The following is a 26,754-nucleotide window of genomic DNA, read 5'->3' on the forward strand; positions in this document are numbered from 1 at the left end:
TGATCTGCGAACAAGTTGAGTGAAGATTTTCAGGAAAGTAAGCTGCTGAACAGCTTAAACCTATCCATTTTCACTCAGTCCCGCTGAGTTCAAGATGTCTTCAAGTAATTATGCATTTTATGCATTGTATATAATGGAAGCCTTACATTTTGATTCTGTGCACGTTTGCTTGGAAGTAATTCACATTGCATTCAATTAGGCTTACTCCTAAGTAAGTTTACACATGGTTGCAGACACAGATCACGTTTACTAGGAAGCAAATCCCATGGATTCTAACTGGACTTTCTCCCTAGTAGTGCTTAGAATTGCAGCCTTGACATCTTTGAGTATGACCTACAATCTTTTCCTATAAGAAAAAATACTTTTCAAGCTTTCTCAGGATTTTCATCCCTGAAAGATAATTGAGAGAACCATTACTGAGAACTGCTATGGAAGATGAGTTTGTGGTGATCACGACCAGTGACTTTTTATGGTAACACACAGGCTTCATATATTTCTGAGGCAGCCAGCTTAATGTACAGTGGTACCTCGGGTTACAGACACTTCAGGTTACAGACGCTTCAGGTTACAGACTCCACTAACCCAGAAATAGCACCTCGGGTTAAGAACTTTGCTTCAGGATGAGAACAGAAATTGCGTGGTGGCGGCGCGGCGGCAGTGGGAGACCCCATTAGCTAAAGTGGCACCTCAGGTTAAGAACCGTTTCAGGTTAAGAACGGACCTCCAGAACGAATTGAGTTCTTAACCCGAGGTACCACTGTATTTAATGTCTAAAGATTCACATGTAAATTGCGCAAGTTATTAATGCAGCTCCCCCCCCCCCCAAGTTTTATTGGCTCTCAGATAGTTCACAATGGAACTATTGTGTTTACAGTGGGTAAGAAATTGAAAAGAAGAAGAAGCTCAAGGTGATATTCTTTGGATTTTTTTGTTTGAGAACATATGCATTAACAGCTGTCAATTGCTTTCACTCCTTGTTTCTGGGTTTCCTGTGGTCACAGGAGTGACTTACCCACTGGAGCAGAGTCACAATAGTCTCCCAGCAGCAGAGTTGCTTCATCTTACAGGGGGAGGGCCAAGGCGGTGAGAGCAGAGCTGCTGGGACACACCTGTGAGAGCCCTTGATTGGCTCAATGTGATCTGGAAAGCCACAGCTGCAGTGATGCTATAGTCGTAGCTCTGCCTCACTGGGCAAGTCATCTGCTTGGTCACCTGGTTGGCCATTTGGAAAATAGTGGGTTGGACTCGGTAGGCATTTGGCTGACTATGGATTCATTTATGTCCCTATTTTTTAAAACACAGTTTACCTTCCTGCCTTTATTCTCGTCCTCAAGCTATGGTCCAGTATGCCTCATGAAAAGATCAACAGTCCTGAAGGGGGAGTTCTATGGAAGCCAAAGGCTTGTTACAAAAAGAAAAGAAAAGATGGTGGCCCAATAAAACCCCACTTTTGGCAGAAGTGGTTGTGCCTCATATCTTGCCTTGGGCAGCAGTGGGCCAAAACTCTGTTTCCTGGACTGTTGGCTTGATCAAGCAAGAATTCATATCTCCTGATCAGCTGTTGACCGGGCAGCCCCTTCTCCTTTGGAGTACTGCTAGCTGAAATATATTTACATGAAGGATGCGTTTAAGGAGTTGTCAATTGCTGCATGCAAAGGCAGACTTCCTTTTCATTTCTATGAAGGGGTTTTGCATGCATGCGCAGGACTTCTTTTGACATGCAGGACATTCGCTTCCTGAGAGAAGAGGATTCCCTGCATGCAACTGGATTGCAGTAGCTAGGAATTTAAGACACTGCAATTTTTCATTTTTCATATTTATAATGGAAACAAAAGGTCGCCATTTTTAATGGTTCTCAAATATTCTTTGTATCTGTGGATAGGATTTCCAAAGATTACTCTTCAGTCATAACCAACAGCACTATCAGGAGAAGGCATTTTTAAAGTGATAGCAGGGCCCATTGTGGTACATATTTGTTGCATGCAGCGACTATTATGTTTTTGTATCTTCTGGGTGTGGATGCTCTACCAAAAGAAGCAAAAACAAAATGCCACAATCCTCTTATATTTCTCTTGTACAACCTGAACTGAGTGCAGGGCAACCCTATACATGTTTGTGCAGAAGTAATCCACCTTGATTAAGCATGGGGACCCAGGTGGCGCTGTGGGTTAAACCACAGAGTCTAGGGCTTGCTGATCAGAAGGTCGGCGGTTCGAATCTCTGCAACGGGGTGAGCTGCCGTTGCTCGGTCCCAGCTCCTGCCCACCTAGCAGTTCGAAAGCACATCAAAGTGCAAGTAGATAAATAGGGACCGCTCCAGCGGGAAGGTAAACGGCGTTTCCGTGCGCTGCTCTGGTTCGCCAGAAGCAGCTTTGTCATGCTGGCCACATGACCCGGAAACTGTCTGCGGACAAACGCCGGCTCCCTCGGCCTATAGAGCGATATGAGCGCTGCAACCCCAGAGTCGGACACGACTGGACCTGATGGTCAGGGGCCCCTTTACCTTTACCTTTAATCCACATCAAATTACACCAAGTTTTCAGGTTCAGTCCCTGTATGGGACAGCTGCATATTCCTGCATTTCAGGGGATTGGACTAGATGATCCTCAGGGTCCCTTCCCATTCTACGATTCTATGAATTTAGCTGCTTACTTCCAGGGGGACTTGCAGCTAGCGTTGTCTGTATACGTTTTAGAAAGTATCTAACCGCCTGATTCAGTATGGTGAGGAGAACTTCCTCTTAGCGAAGGGGCATGCTTTAAATTGCCATTGACATTCATAAGAATGAAAGATGTGGAGCTCCATTTCTGGAGACAGTCAGCACATTAGAGTAGCAGGCCTCTAAAGAGATGACTGATGTTTCCTCAACATTTGTTATATTCCCTGTTCTAATTAGGAGGGCATGTTGGGAATACTGCTAATGACAAGGTAACATGATATAAGGCAGGAGGAGAAAATATTTTAAGGATGAGCACAGTCATTTAACATATTCTCATCTTTTGACACCTCAAATATTGTTACATTTGTGTGTGTGTGTTTGTAGCATTTCTGTTTTCAGCTGGAAAGGCAAGAGCTATATTTTCCTCTACAAACGGAACAATTCCATGCTGAGAAGGCCTGGGATCAGACCACTTTCACAAGCCTAGCATATTCTTCACACCTAATATAATAGCTGCATAAACATAAATATTGTGTACAAGCATCTTTTCATGAAAAAATGAGCCAAGGCAGCTTCTTTTGATATCCTCCTAATCTTCTTTCTCCTTCAGCTACTTATTTATCTTTGACAATTCCTTTGTGCCACCTTCGGCAAACAAAATCCATGAACTGAAAGATTTTATTATTATGTTTCAGAATTAAACACCTGGCAGCATGAATTCAATAAGCCTCTGTTCTCTGTATCCAGGGCTGGCTCTGCCATTAGGCAGTGTGAAGCTACCACCTCAGTCACTTGATTTAGGGTATTAGGAAAAGGCAGTTAATGATTGGTTATTTAATTTAGGGTTCTTACGTTTTTAGTCTCTGTGGCCGTCTTCGTAGGTTGAGGTTTTCGGTTCTCGAAGCGTCGCTTCTGCACATGCGCCGACCGCACGCGTCGCTCTGCACAGGCACAGAACGCGTGCGCCGGGCGTACGCAGAGAAAAGACTTCCGGGGGTTGTCAACTTCGGAAGTCGAAACCTTCGGAAGTCGAAGCGTTCGGTTGTCGAGGTATGACTGTACTACTCAATACCAAATTCTGGGGACAAACAAGTTTCTTCCACACTATTGCCTTTTAGCGCTGCTGAAGCATTGCTTGCTCACAGTCAACCGAAAATTAAAACAGTGGTCCCAAACAGAACTGAGTAGAATACTTCAGTCCAGCAATGCGCAATGCTTCTCCCAGTGGACATGTGTCAAGTGTGCCACGCAAGTGTGTCACTTTTCTTGTTTTTCTGTGGTGTCACATGAAGTGTGCTTGAGAAAACCCAATCACACAGAATCAAAAAGCACTTATTCAGAGGACGTAGTACTCCCCCCCCCCCCTGTTCAGTAAACCTTTGGTCCTGCATATTGATGATGGTTTTGGTGGTGGTGGTGATAACAGTAATAATAAGATATGATTTTTATTTTCAATGAGAAACAGTAAAATTATATTTAAAAGTAAAAATCCTGTTAAAATCTTGTAGAAATAAATATTGGGGGAAAGCTGCTCCCCCCCCCAATTAACTTTAAATCATACAACTAAAAACTAACGCTAATGGTTTGTGGGATGTTTTTCTTACCCCATCAAAAAGCTTGCAAGAACACTGTCCATAATTACAAAAATGTCCCAAAACATTACATAGATTGTGCCAACCTACTCACACTTCCTTGACATTCCTTTGCGTGTTCAGACCCAGAAACCTCCCCTTTAAATAAATTCACACTTGACTCAAATTTTGGTTTTGGTTTTTGGCAGAATTTAGGCCACAACTTTATTGATTACAGAAAGTGAGTGGTTGCATAGGCTCTGGTTCGACTAGCTCCCTGCTCTCCAGGTAGCGCTGACCCAGGGCTCCATCATAGGTCAGCCAAGGGTGAACACCTGGATAAGCGGAAAGTCGGGGACAGACTATGTCCGCCACCCAAATGTCCCCCTAGACTCAGGCATGGGCACTCAGGCATGGGGTCTCAGGGGTTGACCAAACCATTTGAATCCCTGGATTCCTTTAATGGAATACCCTTCACATAGGGATGGCGAGAGCATTCTCCCATCCTTGTCACCTGAACCAGAGCCTACCCGCAACCTTGCAAGTTGTGACAATTTGCTAAGCGGCAGGCGAAACCCAAATGGCAACAGCCAATCAGCCAAGTGGGGGAAATTCCTGCCGTGACCCTGTCCCAACGACAGACGATACACAACGGCATAGCAAGGTCAAGCGCAAAAAGCCCTAAAAATAGGGAGAGGTGGGCGGGTGTTCTGATGCAAGAGCCGAAAGAGGAAGCTCTGGGTCATATGCATGGGCATATATAGGTCCCTCGATCCATTTGGACTGCGGCCCATTGGCCAGGTTGAACCCAGCAACGAGGGACCTACCAATCGGGTGTTGTGGCTGACCAATCGAACCCACCCACAACAAAGGGGATTGGGTTCCAGGTCTCACTGCAACACGCACCCTCTTTAAGGGAGGACCCAATTTACCATTTGTCTGTGAGAAATCTATGGATTTATTTTTACTACCGCAATCCGCTAACATTGATTGGGTTTAATAGTATACCACAAAAGGCATTTCTGGGGGCATTTTATGTCTCGTTTCCAACCCCGAATCAAAATGGTAAGTGGTAACTGGCTGGAATTTGGGGATGTTTTACAGGCGACAATTTGTAACAACGTCACTGATGGACTGCCCTGTGGGTGTGCTTATGTGTCAATTGTGCAATGGAAAGTGCACCTGCAGGATGATTTCCCACAAGCTGGATGGTTAAAAAGCCACATATTATATACACAGGGCCATTGGGTTTAGCGATAGCAGTGACACCCCAACAGTGTATGGTCCAGGAGAATGGGTTGATGAGACGCTAACACTGCATGCAAATGGTCCATTGCACATAGTAAATAACTTTTAAATGAGATGACATCTGAGTAGAACCACAGACATGGGCTAGGGCTTTCCACACCTTGTTTAAAAGGCCTCACCATGTTTGAATCGGGCCCGAGCTTTCAGAGGCATTAGCTGTCTGCTATTTGGAAATATATATATATATATGATAAAGACTACATAGATCTGGCTGTGATCCAGCAAAACACTCCTTATGTTCCGTTAGCAAAGGCATAGAATGCTCATGGGACACTGAAATATTTTTTTGCAGGTCATGATCCATTCTGGATTATTCGTTATGGTGTGGTCTACAACCTAGTTGTACTGCGTAGTGAACTCGCTGGAGATGTGACTCGAGAAGGATTAAGGAATGCTGTGTGGAGATCTTTACAGAAACAAAAGGCCATTGAAAAGGACAGCCATGTTTTGGATGCTCTAAGAATAGCAGAGGTAGGTGTGGAACCTAGTACTTTAGTCAGTATATGCCGTTGCTTGAACGAGATTATTGCCATAATTTCATTAATTACTTTTAGGCAGGGACCCTGGTTAATATTGGCATTCTTCAATACTCTTCTAGCTTGGCTTGTATTCTGTGTGGGACCACCCTTGAGGTTAGTTCAGAGGCAGCAGCTAGTGCAGAATGTGGCCAGATTGCCTGTTGGAGCAAACCGCTGCCAGCAAATAACACCTTGCTTGTGCGTTTTGCACTGGCTGCCACTGAGACTGGGCCAAATTTAAGGTTTGGTACTAACACAGAAGGTCCCTTACAGTTTGGGACCAGGTTTCTTGAGAGACTGCCTCATCTCTTATACCCCCAGGAGGTCACTTTGTTTGGTAAGAGAGTTCTAAGATAATGGAAGCCTACTCCACAGTAACTCAGAGAAGCACTTTTAGTGTGGCTGCCCCTGTTCACTAGACCAGCATTCCTGTCAAGATATGACAGGCTTCCACTGCTTGAAGTTACTCGAAACAATTGAATATACAGTATTTCTTTCCTTCACACTTGCCCCGCTGGCAGAATAGGCCTCTTCCTTCGTGGCCGTTTTGTGTTATTTTAAAACTTGCCATCTGTTATTTTGGTAACTGTTTTTGAGCTGTTTATATTGTATTTTTTTATATCACCTTGGGATGTATGTGGAAGGAGATTAATAAATGAGAATAAGAATAGCATTTTGAACAAAATATTATTGGTTTAGGCTCCTATGCATACATACAGGAGAGTAGGTCTTACTGAATTCGGTGGGACTTCTGAGTAGAAATATATAGGCTTGTACTGCACTTTATTGCTTTTATTATAATAAAAAAATTATAATAATGTTTCATAATAATTAAATTTATTTTAAAACAACAACAACAACAACAACAACAACAACAACAACAACAACTTTTCATATGATGTATTATGTAGTTTACTGTTATTTGTAAGTCACCGAGACAGGGAGAAGAAAAGAAAGCTCGCAGGTGAGAGCTGGGAGGGTCCAACACTTTCTGTGGGTGACAAAGGTAAAGAGTTACGCTCAGAGTTACCTTTGAGAGAGGCCTCTGTGTTTTCTCTTTCTTTCTCTGTTTTTGTTTTATTTTGTTCTATTTCATTATGAAAAAGCTTTAATAAAATCTTATGAAAAGAAAGATGATGTTCAGGAATGCAAATCTGCTGCTATTTCCTTGAAGTTAGAATATTTAGTATTTTCAGAAGTTGGCATTATTAAGATATGTCTATAATGATAGATGAAAGCACATAAATATTAATAATATTGCTGTTTGTGCATACCTTGATTTTTTCATGCCTGATACATGGACAGACATCCCAAAGAATGCTTTAACTTGTCCAAAAACCATTTTGTCTCTTTGAGAGCCTCTCCAATCTCCATCAGCTATCAAGACTGAAGTTTCCCTTCTTCAGCAGGATAATAGTGATATATTGTAATTTAAATTGAGTTGACCCCCAAACCCTACAATAATATTCCAGCCCGTTCACTGAATGTTCAGAATTTGGATTTCAAATAACGTAGGGGATAATCATTTGTCAGTGAAGTCAATAACAAAGTCTCCACTGGTTTCAGTAGATCTGGGTTATATAAATGCAAAAGTGGTACAATGAGAGCACATTGATACATGTCATAGCTCATATACTATGACACATTATGTCTTGCAAATGGCTTACATTGGGTGATATTAACCTAAATAATTGCTCAAGCACAAGGACTTCCTCCCAATATTGATGCGGAAATCCAGCATCGCCTGAGCTCTGCGAGTGCAGCTTATTCCCGATTGAAGTGCAGAGTGTTTGAGGACTGGCACATTCACAGGGAAACCATCTCCAACTCCTCGAAAGATTCCATCAACGGTGTCTCTGAAAAATTTTACACATCACTTGGGAAGACAGGTGAACTAATCAGTGTACTGGAAGAAGCAAAGATCGCCAGTGTTGAAGCAATGATTCTTCAACGTCAACTTGGTTGGACTGGTCATGTTGTGCGGATGCCTGATGATCGTCTTCCAAAGCAACTACTCTATTCTGAACTTAAAAATGGAAAGTGTAATGCTGGTGGTCAACAAAAGAGGCTTAAAGACTGTCTCAAGGCAAATCTAAAAAAATGTAGTAGAAACACTGACAACTGGGAAACACTGGCCTGCAAGCGCTCCAGTTGGAGAAAAGCCTTTACCAAAGGTGTCATGGGCTTTGAAGACACTCAAACTCAGGACACAAGGGAGAAACATGCTAAGAGGAAGGCACGCTTGGCAAATCCACACCGTGATCAACTCCCTCCCGGAAACCAATGTCCCGACTGTGGAAGGGCGTGTGGATCCAGAATTGGCCTCCACAATCACTTACGGACTCACTGTTAAAACTGTGTTTATGGAAGACTATCTTACTCGGCTACGAGTGATTGGCAAAGAAGAAGAAGAAGGGGTGGGGATGGAGAACACTCCATTGTACAAAGAAATTTTTGTGCTACATTGATTACAACCCAGGGTAAATCACTTACATTTTTTGCGGGGTGTAGAAACATATACATATAGACACACAAAACTAGGGTTGCTATATGCCTTCTTTTTCCAGAACCTATCCTCTTTTTCATGGATATGTAAAATGAGAGTCTTCACAGCGATCCATAGTTAAAAGTAGTAGTCGGCAAATGTGTCCTCTTTTTTGCTCTTCAAAATATGGCAATCCTAACACACACACCCATCTGCATCGAGTGCATCATATAACCTAAGACAGGGGTTGCCCACTTTTTGGACCAGTGGGTAAATTTTGAATTTTGAGAAAGTGTTATGGATGCCATTCTGATTATTTATTTTAACGCTAGATTTATTCTACATAAAGTTTCATCAATGGATACATGACTAATAATGTAACGGCAAGGAGAAACAGTGCATAGTTGGTAGAGGGGCTACATTTTCTCCTCCAGAGCTGGGTAGTGTCTCTGGGTTTGAAATGTCTGGCATTTTGAAAGTACATATAAATATTCTTTGAAATTAGATTCCATTCTTCACAGTGCAGAACAGGATTACAAAAATAGGCTTTAGAATTCAGACAGGTAAGGAAGATGAATTTGGTATAAGCAGTGTCTGCAGCAAAGTTAAATTATACATTAAACACTCTGTCCATTCTTATTATCTTAGGAAATTAGATAAGAATGCCTGATTTATTTAACTGAGTTGGAAATAAGCTTAGGAGATTTAAAATGCAGTTTTGTGATAGCCCAGACCCTAGGGAACAGGGGGGAATTTAGCCGGTGAGCATAGTAGGTATTCTTGTCTAAATATCCCTGGTTGTTTGCCTTTGGCCAATTGAATAAGTGCAAATCAAGAGCTGAACCACTGCTTATGCTATATAGGTCTCTATGAGAGAAGGAGAGAGAGAAAATGTTGAGAAGGTGCTAGGGGTTTTGCCTACGCAGTTTCAAGGGAGCAGTACCACTGAGAAGTCAGTAGAGACATAATAGGCCCTAGAGCAGGGGTGGGGAACCTTTTTGGCCCAATGGATCAGATTGTCACCGGTACCCACCCCATGGGATAACCTACCTGTCAGTCACCTGGTGCCAGATTATTGACAGGTGTGTTTTCCTGTCCAAATGCCCAAGTCCCTTGCACAGTGCTTCCCAAGCTCTGAGCATAGGACTGAAAAAGTTGGGGTAAATGGTTTTGTGGGTCAAATTTGACCCATGAACCAGAGATTCCCCATCCCTGGTCTAGCAGGTAGGTTACTCTCAGTTAACCTAATGTGGCATAGTCTTGGTCACTCCCTGGGTGGGAGACCATCTGAGAACTTCATCCACCCAAGAAACCCAAGAGGAAAAGGTGGGATATTAAAAGGAATACCATTTTGTGTTCATTGATTTACTTCCTGAAGCAATCTCATGAATGCCTACTCATTTGGATGTTACATGGGAATCATAACACTTCCCAGATCTCATTAGCAGGCTCCCCAGGTCCTGTCTGGTGGTTTTCGCAAAGCATCTGCAGAAAAATATATGGGTATAAATTCCTCTTTCTTGGGTTTGCGATAGTGTTTTGAAAATTGTCATAACCACATGTGGAGTTATTTCATGTACATAGAGTTTCCTAGGGTGATGCATTTTAAGTGGCTGTCTGCCTCTTGACTAAGGCAATAAGATTTAAATTATCATGCCACAAAAAAGGGACATTTTATGGTGTGTTAATAGTTCTGTTTGAGGTGTCAGGCCCTTCAGCAAGATTTTGAACAAAGCATTGAAAGGGATGGAAGGCCAGCATAAAGGAAAAAACAAACTTTTACCTCTACCATATTATCACACAATAAATATCCAATTGTTATATTGTTAGAAAGTGTATGCAGTTGTCCAGGGAGTTTCAAGTTTTCCCCATGACTCTTCTTTATGCCTTTATTAGGCGGGATAGAAGGACCCTGTCTCCTCTCTGCCACTCCATGTAATATGGGAGCCCTTGTGTCTATCCGTGTTGGGTCCAATTGGTCAAATCAGTGTGATTCAAATCAATTTCCCCACCCAAGCCCTTTAAATGTGATAACAATACAACCTAATTTAGACAATGGGTGCAATTATTTCTTACTAGTTTTGAGTCTTATTTTTTTTCTGGTTCCTTTCCTTTACTGCTGCACTGAATACATTTATACATTCACACAAATTTATACACACACACAGTTTTTCAAGAACTCGAAGGTTAAAAATGGCATGCATCTCTAACAAATGTCTTATTCTGGTACACGGAAATCTTGTATCTTAGCAGCACTAGTGAATATTCATGTATATTTAACATTTAAAAGCCACTTTGAAATACTTCAACATATCAGGGACTGGACTGTGTAGCTCCTAAATACATAAGATCCTCCTGAGGAAAGAGGATCCATTCTGAATTGTTTGCATTTTATGCCATAAATTTCATAATACTTTGGAGGTTTTAAAGCAGCAGATTCCAGCTGAGAACATTCTGGCATATATTGTAATGTAGAAAGGAGACAGTCTGCTACTAACCATTAGAATATACTATTCTGAATTAATAGAGAAGATGCAACAAGATTCTTTTTACACACAATTTGATAATGCGAGAATGAGAATTTTATTTCCACCCTCTCATTTCCATTGCTTTTGTAGCTGTTCTCTATAATATGCCAGATTATATATATCCTATATACATAAGATGAGATATGTTAAGTGGATTCCAGCATAAACATGGAAGTGCCTTGGGCAAGAAAGCATCACTGTTATTGACAGCTGTTTCATACCTTCATGGAAACTGGGAACATGTCTAATACGAAGAGAAAGTTCACATTAGTGCCAATCCTTAAGATTTGAACAAGATATTGTAGCAGTTATGGTGGTGCGTCTGAAAGCACCGTTCTCATGAAACCTCTTCTTCTCCTACTGTCACATCTGGGGAACTCAGCAACTCCCATAAGGCATTATTGTACTGGAAGCTGCCCAATCCCACTCCACCGATGTGGCTGCTGTAGGCAGAGAACATGCCACACAATGACCTGATTGACGCATCTTGCTAAACCAAACTATGGCTTACATCAGTGATGGCCAAACTCCAGCTGTTTTGGGACTACAATTCCCATCATCCCTGACCACTGGTCCTGTTAGCTTGGGATGATGGGAGTTGTAGTCCCAAAACAGCTGGAGGGCCAAGTTTGGCCATCACTGACTTACATGAATGAGCTCCCGGAGTGATCCTGATTGCTTTGCTCCTCCCTGATCATTTTGCTGCTCTTATAAGTTCATCCAATCTTGGGCTCATCGTTTAGCTCCATCCAGACAAACCAGGATCTGTAACCAAGGTTTGTTTTGTGCTTTTACGGCTTGCGGTTTTTCTGGGATTGCTGGGCCACAAGCCTGGGTTTGAACCATGGCTTAGCTCAGTGCAACACAGCAGCAAAATGATCACGAAGAAGCAAAGTGGATGCGATCTTCTGTACTGGAGACTGACTGCTTGCTCATGGTATGCCAAGTTTTGGTTTAGTGTTACATGCAAACAAGGGCACTGAGTATCCCTAGGAGAGAAGATACGGGGTAACTCTTATTATCAGTACCCTTCTCATCAGTATGTCCTGTAATGTACCCTAAGTGAAAGGGAGACATTCCAGGCTATATAAATTCAATTAATAATAAATAAGCTCTGACCCTAATCCTTAATGTATTTGCTTGCAGGTAAGTCTCACCTATTTAAGTAGAATTTCTATTTTAACAAGCTTAGGTTTTCAGCCTGTGACCAGCAAAGTGGCATCCAATTCAAACCCAAAGTCTGAGGGGTGGGGGGAAAGCAATTAGCCTGAAATTTCAAAAATATGGTAAGGTTGGTCATAATCTCTTCAAATTTACATATAGCCATGTGTCTACTCACACTGTATGATGTGCATAACTTTGCTCCATGTTGGCCGGCTGATTAAACCTAACTGACCAGAAGCACAAAATGAATAGCAAGAATTCGTCAAAGTAAAAAAAGCTGGAAACTACTTAACTTATGGCCTTTCTAAAGAAAACAAAAAAAAATTCATGGTGTAATAGAAGAGCATTTGTGACTCGTTTTGTGCAGGGGACGCAGGAGTATCTTTTGTCAAGGAAGTGGTTTCTTGTTGCAGGAGCATCATCTATCCAGCATTCAAAATACAGTACAGTCGTACCTTGGTTGACAAACAGCTTAGTCGCCGAACGTTTCGGCTCCCGAACGATCAAAAACTAGAAGTTAGTGTTACGGTTTTTGAACAATTTTCGGAAGCCGAACGTCCGGCGCGGCTTCCGATGGGCTGCAGGAGCTTCCTGCAGCCAATTGGAAGCCGTGCTTTGATTTCTGAATGTTTCCAGAACGGATTCTGTTCGACTTCCAAGGTAGGACTGTATCTGGAAAGGGTCTCTGAGCAAAGAACTCTGTTGGAATGCTCTTAACTGTCTCTCAACTTAGTTGATTCCAGCATCTTTATAAGTCTTTTCTTAGCAAGTTAGGAAACATTTTTACAAACCTCTATCAGAAATACAACTGTTTACTGGTCAGTGCACCTTAGGCACTTGGAAAGGCTTGAAATCAGGTCTGCATAGTCTTCAAATTTGTGCAGTGAAACTAAGCTGCTCTAAGTAATTAAATTTTGTGGATATTAAGCTGTGATAATACAGCATTTCAGACTTAATTTGGTTAATGAGACTGAAGGCTTATTTCCTCCCCAACTAATTTCTCTGGAGGTTGTATATTTTTATAATTTATTTTTCATCTCTGTTGAAGATTATTGTTCTGATATATCAATGCCTGATTCACTGGAACTGTGGCTCCAGTCATATCTGGGATACTTCCAAACAAGTCCAGTCGACTTGCCTCTTGTGCAGAGGTAACATTCCGGAAATGACACATATACACAAAACCATGTATCATCAACACAAACACCCCAGACACACACACTTGCAACTGCCCCTGCATGAGCAGACTTACCTTTCTAGAGCTGTGCTCCCCAAGCAAGGCAGACAGCTTTTAAGCTCTCCGCCTTGCTTACCGGACTCTGGAAGGATCTTGCAGGGCTGTCCAAGTTTTGCGAGATCTTGCCGGAGCCTCCCAGAGCCTGGTAAGCAAGGTGGAAAGCCCTGCACAAAAAGAGTTTTTAAGCTTTCCACCTTCCGTGCGTTTAATTTGTATGATTTCAACCCGTCAGCCACCAAGCGCGAAAAGTTCAAATTGTGTAAGTTAAACACGCACAAGATGCAAGTCAATTGTATATGGAAAATCGCACCCTTTTTGATCAGTCTCCACCAGCATAAGGGAGAATTCCTTAAAAGTCATCCCTCAATAGTATTTTACCCTGATGCCCTGACCTCAAGTTACATGATCAGGATCTCTCTTCTACAGGCAGGACTGTGGGGAGTGGGGATCTTATTGGCACATGTGGTGGAGTTGTGCTGAAGTTAATAAATTTTGGAAACAAGTGATTACATAAATAGTACAGTTATAGGTAAAAATGTGACCCTGGACCATAAATCATGCATTTTGTCTATTTTTGATAAATTCAGGTTTTATATGTAAACAGTGAACTGTTTATTTCCTGGTTAGTAATCATTGAGGGATAGAAAGACTTCATTTTATATCCTATGTAAGTGGTTCAAGGAAGTTGTGTTTATTGCTATTTCAGAGAAGTGTAATATTTGAGTAGCTGGGTGACATTGATCTTTCTGATTTCACCTCCATTTGGGGTTTATTCATTAGATATATGATATTGCAGTCACATAGGCGGCAAATCCCTTTGAAATAATGATTTTATTTGATGGCATCTACAGGGAAGACTTTTTTCTTTTTCTCTACTTCATTGTATGATGCAAATTGTGTTTTTATACCCCATTTATAATTCTATCCATTTCATTGATTCCTGATTTTTAAATTTCCTTTTGACTTTATGATCAAAAGCTCCTGGTTTTGAAGTTATCTTATTTTTGTGTGTCAATGTCTGTTTTTCTCTTTGTGTGCATTGTCCATTTTTGTCGTTCAGTAGAATACAAAACAAAACAAAATTGGAGGGCTCATTTGTCATGGAATATTTTGCACTTCCATGTCGGTTTCAAGCTCCATTTTTTCCCTAATAAGAATTGACACAGTCTCTGATTAAGGAAAGGATATGGCTGTCATGTACCTTGGCCTCCAAAGAGCGATGATTTAAATGCATGTACACTATTCACAACTGGGGTGAGACAGGCGCATATTGTATTTTGTTACTGGAGTAGAACAAAATATTCTGTAAGAAATGGTTTTGAGTCAATCATTAAACGGACCTCTGACTGCTAGAACCCATTAATTCTTTAAGGTGAAATAATGCGGTCTAAGCAGTGTGGGCTTCAGATGAAAAAGTCTGTCCATCTCTCTCCTCAGTACTTATGCTACAACCCACTTTAATATCCTCACCATATAAAGAAGGGCACTGATTTGTATTACAGAGTTGTGAGTGATCCAGAATGCCACAGGACGCCACCTAAAATCCCAGCATAGTGTGACAATTAAGAGCTACAAAGCAACTGAAATATGCTCTGCCACATTCTCATTGAGAAAAACAGCAGGGCTGTTGTTCCTGAGGCCACAGAGACAGCAAAGCCCCAATGCCCAGGTACACAAAAGAGACAGCAAATGGCAAAACAGGAAGAAACAGTTTGCTTTAAGAAACAGGCTTATAGATTCCTTTTGACTTGTCATATAGGACGCAAAAGCAACATTAAAGACCTGACCTTGCATCACAACTACTAAATGTGTCTCCTTTTTGGATTGTAAACATTTTCAAGAGATACTATATTTTAGCACCATTTTTGTTTGTTTGTTTGTTTACAACCTCCCTAAATTATTTATTTATTAATGTGTGGCTCTATTAATTCAAGTAATCGTCGTCTTCTTCATCATCTGCTGAAATGCTGCCTATAATATGCCACTGTGTTTTTTGTATGCTGATGGAATCTGAAGCTGGTATACAGAATGCGCTGGCAGTCCTGGTTCATTGTAGCAATACAATTTGCAATGTCTTCCTATAATCTTCCAGGCTGGGTATTTCCTTTGATCTATAAAGTCCTGAAAAACATGAGCCATCTATGTTCATTTATCCTCCTCATCATCTAGGCCACATCATGAACACAAAGATCATCTGATGGTGATAATATCCTCTTTGCTGTGGGTAGTCACAATTGGGGCCAATTTAAATCCATATGAAAGATTACTTAAGTTCCATTGTGTTAATGGGAACTAGGTGGAAGTAGCTTGCATCTGTATCCAACCCTAGGTTTTTTGTGCTCATGCAGTTTTGCATGCAGTGGAACCAGGGTTAAAGTATACCTACCTTGTGGTTATCTGAGGAAGGTTCTTCATTTAGTCATGCACGCTTGAATATATGAGTTTGATGTCTTTGCCAAAGTTCAGGTGCTGAATTGGTAGCTTGAGTTTAACTCAGTGCAGTCTCTGAAGCATAAGTGGCTAACTTGCAATTCTCCAAATGTTGTTGGACTCCAATTCCCATCAGCCCCAGCCAGTGTTGCCAAAATTCAAGGGTGCTGGGAGCAACAACTGGAGGGACACAGGTTAGCCACCTCTGCTCTAATATTTTTCTGGGGGTGACCAGAAGCTGAACTGGGCCGAGAGTGAGGAAGTGAACCCTGGCATAAGTAGGCTAGCCATTTTACATGGAAAAGATCTCTATCTCTTTAGGTGCAATAAGAACCCACACCCCTACATTTCCCACCTAGTCATAATAGTCCAATAAACGTTGTATTAGTTAGTGATGGTGCCTTGGAGATTGTCAACAAGAATGACTCCCTTTTGGCTGCCCTAATGTAAATGCTGGCAAACTGAAGGAGAAGCTTTATTTTAAGTGCTTTCTGCCATCTGCCTTGCAAAACATGAAAGATTTTTTTATTTAAAAAAATCTCACATTTTTGCTTCAGTGTAAGAGTTCATTCTTTGTGTATTTGACCTCCTGCTTTTCTTATTGTGTAGAGCTTCCTTTCAAGCAAACCATTTCATTCTTTCATCCTTCCACCCTGCCCACGGTCACTGCCGAAATATATTTTGGTAGTCATTTTTTTTAATTGAAAGAAAGGTATCCTAATATGCTCTTTGCACTATGTTCATGACTTTATAGTTTGAGAGACTTTAAAGTTTGTCTTCCCTAAGTCAAGACGTGTCAGCCATATTCTGTCTTAATATAACCAAGTCTGCAGTAGCATGTAGCTCTGCTACAGATTTCTTAACCTTGCTTGTGTTGAACACTTGGACTGGCTGTATGCCATAGCTGCCAAGTCCGGGTCGTAAAGATCCGGGATCGGCAGCGCGCGCATGACCGGAGGTTGCGTGATGCAACTTCCGGTGGCGCGGCGCCCTTCTATGGGCACCAAAAAATGGTGGCGCCAGCGCCGGAAGTCGCTTCCGCGCATGACCGAAAACACGTAAAAGCGACTTCTGACGCCGGCGCCGCCATTTTCTGATGCCCATAGAAGGGCAAACCGCCACCGGAAGTCGCGTCACGCAACTTCCGGTCATGCGCGGAAGCGACTTCCGGCGCCGGCATTTTCTGGTGCCCATAGAAGGGCAAAGCAGCACCAGAAAAATGGCCGCCGGGCAGAAGCCAATTTAAGGGACAACACCGGGATTTTTCACCAAACGGGAGACCGCCGGGAAATGGTAAGAAAAAAGGGGTTTTCCTGGCGGATACGGGATACTTGGCAGCTATGCTGTATGCTACAGCCCAGATGGTTTTGAATATGAAGCAGAGAGTAGCAGCTTTCTAGTATGCTTTATTTCGATAAGGAATATGCCTGCTTGCCACGTTTTTGTCTACTTCTGTACAGGCCATTATCCGTGAGCTTGCCATATTGGGAATATGTCCCATTTACTTCTATGTACAGAAAAGATACAAAATGCTGTCTTCTGGTGCGTGAGATCCACATTCAAGAATTGGTGCTCTTTCTGATGTGTGTGCTTGCGTTGTGGACATAACAACAAGAAGGAGCACTGCATTCATATTTGGCATATATCTACTTCAATGGAATAGCAGGAGAGCTGGTCCAGACGTTACACTCAACATGTGGCTCAGCATCCTAACACTCCCAGCCACACAGCTGATAACAATTCATCATGTGATGCTGATGAGGCTTTCATGTGTTGACTTACCCCATTCTTCATGGGTGAAAAAACCACCACTGATGTGGACCACTGGCAGGAAACTGTTCTGTTCCTGGTGGGGGTTGCAGCCAGATGGTTGTTCCAGCCCAAACAGAAGTTTCACCAGGAATCCTGGTTCAAGGCATGAGTTCAAGGCAGCTTCCCGAACAGTTCCAAGTGATGCACAGGCTGGAGATTTATGCAAGCGGGTTCATATGTTAGTTCAGCAGCAGACAGCCTTAGACGGAGACTTAAATAGGGCTGCAGCTCAGTTTGCCTAGGTAGCTCCACTTTTAGCTGCAGGAACCCTTACCTGTTTTAGCTGTACCTGGATCTTAACTGTATTGACCGGACTGTAGCCCTGCTGTGGTTTCCAATGATGGCAGCACAACCTCTTTATACTGGGGAGCCGGTGGCAACATAGATGTGAATAGCTTTGATGGCATAGGTTGGCGGGCATTGAGGCCAAGGCATTTTCTTATATAAGGGAATGCTTGCACCAATTTAAGCTGCTACTGGAGGAGTCAGGATGTGAAATTTAAGCTTCTGCAACAGGAAATTCTGGGAAAGTAGCACAGTGAGCCACTGAGTCCTTGTGAGCAAAGTGACTTTTGGACTTCATTCACGTGCTATTTTATCCAGCAGAGGTAATGTTCATGCCAGGAAAATTATGAAAAATCCATTTTGTCTTGCTGCGCATCTATCTTGTTGTCTAATGTATGTTTTTGATAGCTGTTGCCACATCTTTAGGAGGGGAAACAGACCTTACATTTGACACTCTTTTTCTGGACTTGGGTTGGAAAAATAAAATATGTGAGCTATCCTTTTACTTTTTGTAATTTCCTCTCTTCAGAGGCTGAATTAAGGCTGAGGTTAATGTCTTGATAAACCATTCTAATTCATGGAGCTGTACCCAAACCCTCTTATGTCCTTCAGGTCTACAGCTCCAAACAGTCTCAGATCTGGTACAGTTCTTGATCCTCCCCTGATCTATTAGAAGATTCGTTCACCCTCCTGAACTCCACACCATTGCCTTTTTATGGGAAGGGAACGTAGCTCAGTGGTGGAGCATTTCTCTTGCATGCAGAAGGTCCCATGTTTCAATCCCTCACCTCTCCAAGTAGGGCTGGGATTATATCCTGCCTAAAACCTTGGAGAGTTACTGCCAGCCTGTGTAGCTAGATGGGACCAAAGGTCTGCTTCTATATAACACAAATTTGAAGGGACGCAGGTGATGCTGTGGTCTAAACCACTGAACCTCTTGGGCTTGCCGATTGGTAGGTCGGCGTTTCAAATCTCCATGGTGGGGTGAGCTCCCGTTGCTCTGTCCCAGCTCCTGCCAACCTAGCAGTTTGAAAGCACGCCAGTGTGAGTAGATAAATAGGTACTGCTGCGGAGGGAAGGTAAACAGCGTTTCCATGTGCTCTGGCTTCCGTCATGGTGTCCCATTGCACTAGAAGTGGTTTAGTCATGCTGGCCACAGGACCCTGAAAGCTGTCTGTGGACAAACGCTGGCTCCCTCAGCCTGAGAGCAGATGAGCGTCGCAACCCCATAGTCTCCTTTGACTGGACTTTACCTTTTGCCTTTGAGGGCTGGATTCAACTAACCGGTCCCACTTGTGGAAGCCTGCACAAAGACTTCCACCATCACAACAGGCTTCCCCCACCCTCACACCTCTTAAATTGGTTGTGGGATGGGGGAGGGCAGGGAAAAAACCCCAGAATAGCATGTGGGGGATGAGAGAGGATATTGTTTCACCAGGCAAGCAGAAATACTTGCAACTAAGCATGGTAGCTTGTTAAGGTTTGCTGGGATGTTATAACTCTGTGAGGGGTAAACCACAGCGCCCAGAATTCTTTGAGAGAATGTCCTCTTTCTCTCTGTGATTTCACCTGGCTACATTATTATTACCCCATAGCTGCCTTTGACTGGACTTAAGCGTCCAGGGGTCCTTTACCTTTAACACAGATTTGTATATGGCAAGGCCTCTTCTTATCCCAAACAACCACCTCCTGCTTCCCTGCTGGTTCTTAGTTTGCCCTCTAAACCCATGTGACCGGCCTTCACCATTTTAAAGTTTGAGGTACGTTCTATAATGAGATGAAATCTGAAATGTTTTGAGTGTTATCTATGTGGAGTACGTGGAGTTTTCCTTTCTTCCGTTTTTTGAAAAGCACATACATTTTGCTGTGGAGATGAAAAGGTACAAGGCTAAGCCAGGAGGGTGTTCCCCCGTCATCTCACTTAAACCTCTGAAAAGCAGGTTTTAAAGGGAATGGAACAAAGCCATCGCTGAGCAATGACACAAGCAGAAGCTGCAACAGCAAAGATTAAAAATGTTACTACATCTGGCCAATTAAAACAGGGGATATAGCTACACAGTGTATCTGCCTGATGTCATTAATAAACATGCTGCACACATTTAGATCTCATTGATACTGGAAAATATATTTGACATTCAGGTTTCTTCCCCTTTATTTAAGCATCTCCTGTTCCATCTGTGTGCTGTTACAAGTACTAATGGGCTTATAAAATGTAGCTGGACTAGTAAAGGGTTGCTTGAAGATTAAGTGTATTCACCAGTTGTCATTGATATTTTAAAGCCAAATCGAAAGGATTCAATATCCTCTTCATTTCCAAGAAAGAACAATTGTCTTATGAACATAAAGGTGGTTGATTGTGACCTTGCATGGTGCTGTTTTGAGGCCTATAGGTCAAGTGTGGACTGAAAGCTTTGAGCGAATACCTGCTTGTGAAAGTGCTGAATTTTTCCAAGCTCCTTAATGTTTCTATCCGTTAATATTTCAATGGGCATTTCAATTATTCGCACTTGAAATCTTGTTTGTGTTCCAAAGAAGGGAAATGGTGCCAAAGCCATCTTCTTTCAACATTTCATTCACAACCTTGTATGCAGATTTCCTGACTACAGAAGGATCAGTGAACCAAAAGTGGATTGTGGAGAGCAGAAATGAGCACGATCATGTCTTATTTATTTCCTCTTTTGAAGTTTTATAGATTGGTTCTGTCATTACCTTGTTTTAGTAGTAGATCATGCATACTTGGCTTTTGTACCCCCCCCCCCCTTTTCCATTCATTTCTTAGGTTGAATGCAAAGGCCCCAAAGACCCATTCATTGCATCGAAAGAAAAAGGTTCATCAAATCCCAGTGAAGCGCCTTCTGCTCAGAACATTGGGTGGAGAGTTGCCACTTCCATGTGCCACCACTTCTTGCCACCTATTGGTCCAGACATCCCATTGCCACGTCGGCCTGTACAAAAGCCACCATTGATCCTGCGTCGAGAATCGGAGCTGTCTGTTAAGGAGAAGAAAGCCAAACGCCTGACTTTAAGGTACTCGTCTCCTAGGTCTGCGTGCTGTTTAGTGCGATTTGCTTTAATGTCCTTAGAAGGTATCTGAAAAAGTGTGCATGCACACGAAAGCTCACACCAATGACAAACTTAGTTGGTCTCTAAGGTGCTACTGGAATGATTTTTTTTATTTTTGGTTTGACTATGGCAGACCAACATGGCTACCTACCTGTAACTTATAAGGCTCGTAAGCCTTTCTCCTTCCATCATTCCCCTGCCTGATAAAGTTTGGTGCGCACACAAAATATTTGGAAATGATTTAATTTATCTGAGTTCTAATCTTTGGGATGAAACATTTTCTTCTCTGCTTTGCATCAATACGCCTCTCTGTTTCTCCCTCCCTCCCTCTCTCCCTCCGTCTGATCTATTTATTTTGGGAACTCTGCATCGTGTTTAAGCACTCCCACTGTCCCTTCCACTGCAGGTGTGGTGGAACTGCCACGGGCGCCCCTGCTGCCACACCCATGTCCCCGCAGGCAGTGGGAGAGCATGCCCGTGGAGGTGACAGCAAAGATGTGGCCGTAGAGCGGGAGGGGATGTGGCAGCATCCTGGCTTGCCTGCAGAGCAGGAGGTGGTGTGCAGTGGCAGGCAGCGGGGTTTTTTTTTGCCTCAGGCAATCAATCCTACCAAGCTGGCCCTGCTGAGAGTGAGATAAGACAGGTTTGAACGTTTGTCTAACAACAAACTAGCCCGGGATGCGTTTTCAGTATGACTGCAGCTTCAGCTGAGCAACTGGCCCTATCCTGGATGAATGGAGCCTCTTACTCATAAAAGGGTTTGGCCTGTTTAAGGAGCCATTGGCTCCAGCAGCATGAGATATTCTTGCTTGGGTTCTACTGGAGTCCTCGAAGGCAATGCAACATCTTCAGGACGGAGAGGCAATGAGACCATCAGCTTCTCTGGTGCTGGGATTCCTGAGGGAGCAGACATATCGCAGGCTGGTTCTGGCTAATCATCCTCATGGTTTGTGATGTTCTCAGAGTCTGTGTGGCCTCTTCCCTTGAGGCTGAGAAGCCAGAGCCTTGGCTCATGACACTCTGTAAGGTAGGTCAGTATTATTATGTCCGTACTGCAGGTGGAAAGTTGAGGCTGAGACATAATGGCCTGCTTAGGGCCACATAGCGAGAACTAGTCAGAAGCAGGATTTGAACCAACAACTTTGCACATTGCACCTCTTGCTGCATTATGGCTTTTGGCTTATGAAACAATTGAATGAAAGATGGATTACAATGTTAACATCAGATAGAATAGTGCAATATATTCTTGAGGACTTCAGAAAACATTCTCAAAGCTATAAATATTCTTGACAGCCTCTGCTTTCCCCCCAGGAAATGTATGATTGACCAACAGGGGATAATGGGAGGGAAGAGAAGGGAAGGAGATGAGATAGTTAAACATAAAATAAATCTAATATCCTGGAGTCATATTAAAAATATTGATGTATGTCAACAGGCAGAACATGTTTGTGCGCGCATATATACGACAGCTTCTAAAGGGTGTTATTTTGGTTTCTCTAATACTGCTCTTTGAAGCAGCTCTAGAAAACTCCTAGGCACTGCTCTCTCTCTCTCTCTCTCTCTCTCTCTCTCTCTCTCTCTCTCTCTCTCTCTCTCTCTCTCTCTCCCCCTCTCCCTCTCCCTCTCCCTCTCCCTCTCCCTCTCCCTCTCCCTCTCCCTCTCTCCCCCCACCCCCTCACACAGATATATTGGCTCTGCCTTCTTTTGGACATAGCAGTTTTTATATGCCAACCTGAGATTCTGCCAACTGTGCAAATAAATATCAGAAAAAACAAATAGATTTATACTTATTTACAGTAAATGAAGATCTGGCCCAGTGGCCTAGAGTAGGTACCATAAGCACTCCAATGACTTAATGAATAACTAGCATGCATGGTAAAATACAATACTGGGAATACATGAAACTATTGTATGCTGATGATGAATACTGTATACAGTGGTACCTCTACTTACGAATTTAATGCGTTCCGAATGCACACTTGTAAGTAGAAAAAATTCGTAAGTCGAATCCCATAGGAATGCATTGGGAGAAAAAATTCGTAAGTCGAAGCAACCCTATCTAAAAATTCGTAAGTAGAAAAAATCCTATCTAAACCGCATACAATATGGCGGATGGAGCTCCATTCGTAAGTAGAAACATTCGTAAGTAGAGTTATTCGCAAGTAGAGGTACCACTGTATATGAAGTATGAGATGCAATTGCTGCATGTCATGGTCTTTGACTGGCTTCTCAGTGAAATGAAAGACATATTAACTTCCTGATCTTTTCTCCTACCCAACGAATTATGCCTAAGTAAAAGAAAAAGTCTCTGCCAAAGAACGGTAGTTAGTGAGACATTCTCTTCATGGCAAATCCCCAAAATGGCAAAATACTGCAGTATGTATACATCAAGCCTACAGTCTACAGCCTTTTTTTTTTGACTGCTTGTTAATTATTTCATTTCTGACCATAATTTGGCTTATGCCCTCCATTACATCATGCCTCTAGAAATCCAATTTCACGCACTCACTTCTGGCATGGTACGTTTCTGTGCAAGTACAATTTGGTGCCAGCTATACTATCACAGATTCAAGCCTCTCTGAATTCTCATTTGCTCCGGATTTTCCCTCCCTTCCAGCCTTCTAGATCAGGCTTCCTCAAACTCGGCCCTCCAGATGTTTTGAGACTGCAATTCCCACCATCCCTGACCACTGGTCCTGCTAGCTAGGGATCATGGGAGTTGTAGGCCAAAAACATCTGGAGGGCCAAGCTTGAGGAAGCCTGTTCTAGATAATGAAGTTGTTTTAATATAAGAATTGTGAAGAGGTTATTCAGTCAGTCTAGATATCGGGATCTAGATAGCTTAACTTTGGAGCCTCTCCTGTGGCTGGGATGACACATTTTCTCAGCACTTGAAAAAAAGTAGATCCTGATAACTGCGAGGGGAAAAATGCTCCTGGAAGGAACTCCTGAAAGGGCCTTTTCCTGTTCCCCTTCAACTCCCAGGGGGTTAGGAACTCCAATAAGCAGAGGGGGATTTGCCACAATTAGCTGGAGGTGCATTGTGCGTGATGCTTCTACCTGATGTTGGCCAGTTGGCATATAGGGCCAAAACAGGCATGCCATAAAAGGGCTTGCTCAGATATGTAGTCCTCAGGCACATACAAATCTCATATCTGTGGTGGCTCCCTGATTGCAGAATGCTCTCCCCAGGGAGGCTTGCCTGGCACTTTCATTACATATCTTTAGGTGCCCGGTAAAAACATTCCTTTGGTTAATTAAACAATCTATGGCCTTTTAAGTGTGGGGGGGCGGCGGCATTGTTTGTGTTTGTTATTATGATTTGTATGTTTGCGTTTTTTTTATTGTAAACTGCCCTATGATATTCGGATGAAAGGCAGTATAGAATAATAATGATGATGATGATAATAATAATAATAATAGCAGTTACGTCTCATGTGAGTTGGCCTCTTTCTGCATAGGTGTCAGGGATGTGGCTGAATCGAAGAGAAGAGTCTGACTCTGGAAGTGAGAGATCGCAGCCACAGACGGTGCAGGAGGGGGTTAGTGCGCCCCCCCCTTTATCAAGAGTTCCCAGACTCAGAGAGCTCACAGGCAAGAGGGAGGGGAGGAGATAGAAGACATTGAGGGGGTTGCTATGCAACCAGGAGGGAGACAGCGTTCAGAGGAAGTGTTGTTTGAAAGCCGGGTGGGGGTGGGGAGTTCACCCACCTTTTCCCCGAACCAGGAGAGCTGAAAGGGTTAAGATGCTATGGAAGTGCAAGAGAGGAAGGACTGGACTTTGGCACCCTATGTGTTGCTATATAGCGGCTGAGACTCAGAGTGCCCAACTCATAGCAAAGGGAGGCAGCTCAGAACCATAAAACTGCCAGAGAGTTGTTAATTCTTATCGGGGCAAGCTTGCCTGCCTGAGATCATTACAATAGAGTTAGCATGCCAGTGATCAGTGGACTTCATAGGTGTGTTGCTGGTTCATCAGCTCTGACTCCTAGCAGTAAAAAAGGGGGCTGTGCGGCATACACCGGGCCCTTATTATATAGGCAAGTACTTTTATCTGTGGTCATCATTGCATATGCTTTGGCCCAGAGCCAACAAAGAACGAGCAAATGAAATGTTGAGGCCGAAAGATGTTCTCGTTATCTCACTTCCATTATGTAAGAGCTTTTAGCATCCAATTTCCTCCCATTCACTTATTCATTGTTGCTAACTCAAATGGAGATGTATGGCTATCCAGAGAAAACACTTCTTGGATTCGGTCACTGATGAAGTGCTTTGTGTGTTTGCTAAAGCTTCATGTAAGAACATTATTAACAAAAGGAAACTCTCTTTGAAGCCAGACATGGGCTGCACCCCAGAGTAGGGCTTGTTAACTTTATAGTAATTTCAGATTCCTAAAATGAGGAGTGCAAAAAAGTTGCGACATGACTTGGGAATTCAAAATATATTTTGGTCAAATTTATATAATTTAGTTTTGCATGAAAATAATGATTAACCAGAGCACCGCACAGAAATGCCGTTTACCTTCCCGCCAGAGCGGTACCTATTTATCTACTTGCACTTTGAAATGCTTTCGAACTGCTAGCTGGGCAGGAGCAGGGACTGAACAACGGGAGCTCACCCAGTCGTGGGGATTCGAACTGCCGACCTTCCGATCCGTAAGCCCAAGCTCTGTGGTTTGGACCACAGCGCCACCTGTGTCTTCCTACTGTTTAGCTAACTCCCAGCCAACCATCTGAGCTGTGCAATGGGGGAGATCACAAGAGAAGGAACTTAGTTTCAACCTCACTGCCTAATTATTTGTCTTCTCACCCAACATACTGCTCAGTTGACTGGAGGGAAACATCAGTTCAGTTTATAGCCACTGCAAGTCTCAGGAAAACACAAGATTGGTGAAGGAAGGAGATGACAGGAGACATTTGCTCAAATGGCACATTTCCCTGCACATCCTGCCTTTACAGAATCTGGCTTCTTTTTCCTGACATTAGAATCCTTAAATAGTCAATTTGTTTAATTGGATCGCTGTGCTTGGAACCCTTTCCCCTTGAAATACAGATACAGTAATTGAATATGTCTTCTGGAGATAAACCACAATAGGAATTTAGGAATACAGTGCTATGTTATTTTCCCTAAATAGAAAAAGATGATTTCCATAAACTCCCTTTCCCCTCTCCGTCTGATATTTTAATCATATTTTTCAATTGTTAATGCACCCAGGCACTCTGTCAAAGTGATATACCCAAAGCCTGCATTTTCAAAGATGTTCAGCTTCCATTATGCCTGGTAAACTGCTCTTCAGAAAATCTGGCTGTAAGTTGAAACCATTTGCAATTCTGGATGCTCAGTCCTTTTCAAACACGGGCCTCAATCCAGAGAACTGCATGACTAACTCTACATACCCAGGAAGCTTTTGACAGCTTTATAAACAGCAGCTTCTCTGCATTGTGTGGCACATCTCATAGGGAGCTCTCTGGTCTGTGGCCATTGCCCAAAGTTCTGAAAGGAAAGCTATACTTTTGAAATACCTTTCACTGAAACCAAGAGGGCTTTCTTCATTGACGTTGCCCCATAAGCCTGCCCCACCGTGCCATACACACATTATTTGCCTTCCACTGACTTCACTGCTAACCTCAGTGTTGTCTACAATATATCCTCTGAACCAGGCACCCCCAAACTGCGGCCCTCCAGATGTTTTGG

The 26,754-nt window shown here is 42.8% G+C and overlaps 1 protein-coding gene across 7 annotated transcripts in view; it reads left to right on the forward strand.

Annotated features, from left to right (window-relative positions):
- Positions 1 to 26,754, forward strand: part of TMEM232 (transmembrane protein 232) — a 135,902-nt gene that overhangs the window by 65,582 nt on the left and 43,566 nt on the right. For all 7 annotated transcript variants that reach the window (XM_088653251.1, XM_060280163.2, XM_088653252.1 and 4 more), the window contains 2 exons: positions 5,831 to 6,009; positions 20,777 to 21,024. In XM_088653251.1, the coding sequence (XP_088509377.1) occupies positions 5,831 to 6,009; positions 20,777 to 21,024 (427 nt within the window). The remainder of the gene's footprint in view (positions 1 to 5,830; positions 6,010 to 20,776; positions 21,025 to 26,754) is intronic.

This window comes from Zootoca vivipara, chromosome 10, assembly GCF_965207765.1.
Source record: "Zootoca vivipara chromosome 10, rZooViv2.hap1.1, whole genome shotgun sequence".
In the NCBI taxonomy this organism is placed as follows: domain Eukaryota; kingdom Metazoa; phylum Chordata; class Lepidosauria; order Squamata; family Lacertidae; genus Zootoca; species Zootoca vivipara.